At 34.1% G+C, this 6,300-nt stretch overlaps 1 protein-coding gene across 1 annotated transcript; it reads right to left on the bottom strand.

The window, feature by feature from the left end:
- Positions 1 to 4,496: 4,496 nt before the first annotated feature.
- On the bottom strand, positions 4,497 to 5,372 carry LOC122020322 (uncharacterized protein At2g27730, mitochondrial-like). The gene is made up of 3 exons (XM_042578205.1): positions 5,166 to 5,372; positions 4,980 to 5,063; positions 4,497 to 4,744 (listed from the first exon to the last, which is right to left on the bottom strand). The coding sequence occupies exons 1-3, from the start codon at positions 5,313 to 5,315 to the stop codon at positions 4,724 to 4,726; spliced, it is 255 nt and encodes an 84-aa protein (XP_042434139.1). The 5' UTR covers positions 5,316 to 5,372; the 3' UTR covers positions 4,497 to 4,723.
- Positions 5,373 to 6,300: the final 928 nt, after the last annotated feature.

Below are 6,300 nucleotides of genomic sequence, written 5' to 3'. Positions count from 1 at the left end.
ATCCAAACAAGTGCCCAGCTATTATTACTTATTTTATAATTACGGTATTTAATTTTTTAAACCCAACTAATGTGATTGATTTTGTCTTTTGAAAAATTTCTATTAACAATTTATTCAGAATAAATTGAGAAATCTTGACAGAATAAAATTTTCTAGAGAGTAGCCTTGGGACATCTATTAGCTAATATTTGATTCTACTTGTGGCCAATTGATATATTGTCCATTAAATATGTTGTTATTATTCTATTAACTTGTTCCACGTATTATTTTGCAAGCCAAAATTTATTCATTTCCAAAAGAAAAATATGTTGATAAATTTGTGAGAATGAGAGATACATATTTAATTTCCTTTAAGTTGAAATAAATCATCAAGGTCATTACCAAAAACTACACAGATGACTTAAAATCAGATCACATTAACTAAACAATCGGATAAAATGTTTTCTGAAAGTATCAAATAAAATGTTTAAGTATTTTTTTAATTTTAAAAAGATAATTAAGGAGTCAATAACTTTGTCACTTTGTACGGGAAAAAAACTCTTTGATAATATTTTAATATTTCACTTGAGATTCTTAAATGTTTTTTAATATGATTTTTCGTTCATAATAAGATAATATGAGCTCTCAAGGATCGTTGATAAATTTTTGTTTTTAACTTGGTAAAACTACTGACCATTTTCAATTTATTTTTTTTATACTAACAAAAGAGTTAAACACTCGACCTCTTAAGAAATTTCTAGCATATTTTCTAATTAAAATTCAAAATTTTAAAGAAGTTTTAGAAAAAAACATTTTTAATAAAATATTTTAATTCAAAAACGCATGAATGCTCAATTTGAATCTACTAAAAAATCTCTGATATTTTTAGGCAAAATGATATGTGATATGATTATGGATAAAAATTCTTCTATAGTTTATATCAACTAAAAAATACTTAAATGTTTTCGAGAGGGTAAGAAGTTTCTGACTTTATAGTAGCCTTGACCATTCATTTCAACTTGAAAATATACTCTTATCACTACTATAGGGAAAAGACCCGATTTAATCCTAAATGTTGTGCCTAATGTCAGGTTCAGTTCTAAACATTTTGAATGAGTCAAATTAGTCCTTAACGTTATTATTTTTTTAAATCAAATTGGTTCTTATGTCATTTTTGGGATTAAGTTAGAAGGAAAGTGTGCACGTGACTTGTACAAGCCACAGATTTCATCATCTGACCAATTTGACGACTAAATCTCTATTTTCTCAATTTCACTCATGGAGCTCTAAATCTTACTTTCTTCTCCCTCAAAATCCTATCGGTGAACTCCAGGCTTCACGCGTCGGAAGAAAAGCCACGATGGGTTCTAACAGTTGCGCCACCTTCAGCTAATGGAGTTCATGTTCCTATGTGGATGAACCTTTTAGTCTTGGGTTCGAACAAGTAAAGTAAATATTTTAATAGATGTCATAGATTTTTTGTTGTCTTTTCTGGACGTAGGTGAGAAGACCACATCAAGTTGGGGTATATATTCAGAGAGAAGATCCTCTGGTCCACTTTTTGTGGACCAGGGGATGGTCCACAATGTATTGTAGCCGGATCACAGTCGTGATCCAACCGCAATTGGTTTTGATCCTTCCTCTTGGATTCACCTTTCCATCCAAGTTATAGTTTGGGTCGAGATATGTAGTCGAAAACTGCCTAGAGGCCACTCGCGGTGTACGAGTGGCCGGGCTACTCGGCGCCGAGTGAGGGGCGGCCTCCGGCCACCTACCCAGACTTAAACTATAATTTGGATAAATGGTGAACTTAAGGAGGAATCACAACCAATTATGATCGAATTGCGGCTGCAATCCGATCACAGTTACATTGTGGATCATCCTCTAGTTCACAAAAAGTAAACCAAAGGATACGATCTTGTATATTCAATGGAGCTCATGCTCAATATCCTCTATAAATATAAGTTGTTTTAATTTTTTATGCTAGTTTTAATACTATAAATTATCAAATCAGTTTCTATGTTTTCTAATTATTATTCTGTTTTGACAATTATATGTTAACCAATCAATTAATATTCACAAACTTACTTTTGTTAAAGATGGAACTAGCTTTGCAGTAGTCTCGAGGCTGAGATCTTACATAGATGCTTGACGTAGAATGAGACCATCATTGTCTTCGCTAGTAAATTATGTCTTGAAGTCTAGCTCTTCTCAAGGATCTATAAGGAAGAAGTGATTTTGTTTCATGTAATGGAGTTTTGGATGGTTTGTCGTGACTTTCAATGTTACTCATATCCATGATTTGATCATGTAGTGGATTGTGGGATTGTTTTTCAATGAGATTCTAATAATATTTTGAACATGCACATTGTTTAAAATAATTCCAACTTCATAATAATATGTATAATTGAAAGAGATTCAATACAACAACCTTATATCATATCCAATAAAATTTTATAAATAAGATAAACATGTTTAATCATCGTCACTAAATTATAATTTTTTATCTCCTTGATTATTTTTACAACCCTAGAGGCATGATTGTGATTCTCATTTTCTAAATTCAATAGCAAAGCTTTTAATTTATCTATTCTTTCTTATTGCTTTCTCCTTGAACTTGAACTACAAGGTACACTTGAACTTGCTTTCACACTAGAAGTAGAGGAAACACTTGAACTTCCTTTGACACTATGTAGATAAAACAGATGCTATTTTTATCTTCATATGCATATCAAAAGTTCTTACTGTCTCTTCCCTACTTGAAAATGACATATGGGAAGCGCTGCTAAATTTGTTAATATGGGCATTAGCTTCATTCCAACTATGATAAATACCGGATTATATTTACCGATCAAAGTATCTGACTAAAAATGTTAATTTATTAATTTTTTTTAAAATAAAACATTAGAAATAGAACATGCACAATCTAAAAACCAAAAAAACTTGCAATTTTAAAGAAAATTGATGTAGATTGAAATTATGTTTAATAATTTTCTGTAACATAAAATGAAAAAATAATAAAAATCAAATGACAATTCAGTATATCATAAATTAGGTGAATATGACTTGTAAAGCTAAATTATTCTCAATTAAATTAAAAATAGTTTTTTCTCTCATTGTCATGTAGTCATACTTCTTAAATATAGACATGTAGATTAAATTTTATGATAAATCATAAATTTTATGCAATTATTTCTTTATCAAGATGTGGACAAATTTTGTGAACAAAAGTATGTTGCAACCATTATGTCAAAATAATTATAATATCATATACATTTCTTCTGATCATTACTAATTCAGAAAAGACAATAAAAATCTATGATATTTGTAACAATATTAACCTTTACTTGTTCAAACACAAGACTGAAAGGTTCATCCACATAAGAGCATAAACTCCATCGACTGAAAAGGTGGTGCAACAGTTCAAACACATCGTGAGTTCCCTTCTAACGTGTGAAACCGAGGGAAAAAAAGTGAGATTTAAATTTCCATGATTAAAATTGGGAAAATGAAGATTTAGTTGTTTAGTTTCAGATGATGAAATCTACTTGTGCAAATTATGTGCACATTTTCCGACTAATTTAATTCCAAAAATGACGAAAAGATTAATTTGGTGGTAAAAAAAAAATAATATTGAGGACTAATTTAACCCCTTAAACAGACATTAGGCACAATATTTAAGACTAAATTGGGTCTTTTCTCCACTCCTATAAAAACAGAAAAGTTCAACACTCCATGAAGGTTAGGCAAATGTATAATGCACTTTAGAGAATCAATTTTGTTAAGAAAACATGCTCCTTTTAATTGAGCTTGATTACTTGCTTATTTGTCCTGGGTCGTGATACCATAGTAAAACATCCAAATTGTCAATTCAAATCATAACTACGATATATTTATAAAAAATTTTCCTAACTACGATATATTTATAAAAAAATATCTTTCAAATGAAAAATATAATAAAAAAATACTGAACTTCTAAATTGATTATCATGTACACTTCCTAATTTACCTTGCTGATCAACCGATCACCTAAGAAAAAAAATTATACTTGCTTATTTACGTTCCTTCACCAATCAATTTTGAGTTCGAATCCTTTGTCCCCGTATCGATCAGACAGATCAAATTATATCTCAAGGATGTCTTGTACATCACAAAAATACTACACACATTTTAAGAATATTATGATATCTTGAGATATAATATGATCCATTCGATCGATTGGAGACACGAAAATAAAAAAAATTTAGAGACAAAAAATCTGAATTGATCAATTTTATGAGAACAATAATCATATCCAACGGCATCCTCATCACCAGTGGCCGGCTGACACGACTTAGCTTCCAGCACCTCCGCCGTGCTAAGGCACCTCTAGAATGTGACGGCCAAATCTAGCGGGCAACTCGCTGGCCAGAAAGTTGGCTATAAGAATTCGGCTGAAGAACTTGCGCGGCGTGGATTTGGAAGCTTGCTAGAGCTCGATGATCACGAATTAGAATAGCAGAATTCACAAAACATGCTTGAAAGAAGTTTCATCTCACCCAAAACAAAATAAAAGATTAATGTACAGGCATATACAGATGAGTATAATATACACATACATCCACGCAAGAGAAGCTAATACAGCAGCATTTCATCGATTTTAACAAAGCTATATCATTCAACGTTCTTCAGAAACAAGCTAAGCCAACCATTTGATCTTATAGATGTCGCGTGCCTGCTGGATTGACGATTAAAAGCATCAGAACTAGTGAGGTTCCTCGGTTTTCTGCAAGAATCACATACACAATATCAAGGTGACCCTGCCGTGAAGAATGAAATAAAGACAGAAGAATCGGAACACGAAAGATGATAAGACGATACTATCCACACAGTTCCCACTTTTCAGTAAAGAATGATCGCTCGATCCGTGTGGTAATGATCAATCTCACCGAGCATCGCAAATTAGAAACCATATTCGAACAAGAAAGACGGAGAAAGTGGAAGCCCTAAATTGTACTCACTATCTCGGACTTGGCCTTCTCCGCCTCCAGCCTCTCCTTCTCGGCCTTTCGCCTCAGCTTCTCCAACCGCTCCCTCTCCATTTTCTACACAACAAGTGCGCGCGCCGATGAATCGAAAGCCAGAGCCTACGCTAAAAACAGAAAAGAGGTGAATTCGACAAGCTGCTCGGTCGGTGCGGTGCTTACCTGGATGTAGACGTTCTCGGCGGCCCGTTCCTCCTCGCTGAGTATGCGGCCTTTGCCGTCGCTGAAGTAACGAGGATTAACCCGAGCAAGCTTCTCCATCGTCGCCGGACACAGACGAGTCATGCGCGCCGCTGCAGTTCTCGCCGCCATTACTTATTGACGTCTAGTCGAGTCTACCCTAGTCTTGCTCACCAAGAAAGGAGCCGTCATTTATATGCGTCTACAAAACGGATAAGGATGGGAATAAAACGGGAATCCGTTACGGCATCTCACAGATTTATAAAACCGGTATCTTTCTTTCATGAGAATTCTTTCTTTTAGGTCTATCAAAAAAATCCCGACCCAGTAGAAGGTGTTGAAATAGCGGACCGGGCCAGATCGTTTTTGGATTGGATCATGAAGAAGCTGAGCTCATGTCGAATATGAGAGCGCGTTAGGCACTGTCTCGAAACAATTGGGAAAAGGTCACCGTGCTTAAATAAAATGACTCCGAAATTTACTTGTGTATATCTTATCATGAGATTAATAATACTGGATCACTTTTCTTCGTAATTAATGTGGAGGTTTTTTCTATACCTATGTGTCCCGTAGTTCAAGAGTCGTATCGATCTCAGTCAAAATCAAAACCAGTCAAATTGAATATAAGGGACATCTAACTTTGCTCAGATAGGACTCAGTATATTCATTCACGTGATTAAAGGACAAAATCATTGATCATATATTAGTCTCAGACTTTCTCTTAGTCTCAGTCACATTCTTTACTTTTCATTCCTTGCTACACCCACCATTATCATCTCTCTGCCCCAACTGCTATTGATCTCCCTCAAAGGGTGGATCAGTCTTCGATCCTAACTTTGAATATTCCTAAAGCCACTCCATATCAATGTAACTTTTTTTCATTCCTAAATTAAGCCTATGCCATACGTGGCCTCGTTAGCAGTAATTGCGACTATTTTAGAACACATAACCTCGTTAGCAGTATGCCATACGTGACCGAATCATAATCGGTCCTCTAGATATCCCCTACTAGCATGTAATGCTAGATGAATGGAAAGGTAATCAATGGTTGTCGGATCTGGTCCCCTTCTTGACTCTTATAATGAAGATATTCCAATTTGTATGAATATGTTATTAG

The sequence above is a fragment of the Zingiber officinale genome, chromosome 9A (assembly GCF_018446385.1).
Source record: "Zingiber officinale cultivar Zhangliang chromosome 9A, Zo_v1.1, whole genome shotgun sequence".
Lineage (NCBI taxonomy): Eukaryota > Viridiplantae > Streptophyta > Magnoliopsida > Zingiberales > Zingiberaceae > Zingiber > Zingiber officinale.
The sequence above is the reverse complement of the archived record's forward strand: the minus strand, read 5'-3'. Positions and strand labels throughout refer to the sequence as shown.

What these genes read in the sequence shown, in the direction of transcription:
- LOC122020322 (XM_042578205.1), bottom strand. Translation starts at nt 5,315, where the DNA reads ATGGCGGCGAGAACTGCAGCGGCGCGCATGACTCGTCTGTGTCCGGCG. An exon ending in CCGAGAACGTCTACATCCAG is followed by an intron (nt 5,064 to 5,165) that starts GTAAGCACCGCA and finishes CTTGTTGTGTAG; the next exon opens with AAAATGGAGAGGGAGCGGTT. An exon ending in AGAAGGCCAAGTCCGAGATA is followed by an intron (nt 4,745 to 4,979) that starts GTGAGTACAATT and finishes TGATTCTTGCAG; the next exon opens with AAAACCGAGGAACCTCACTA.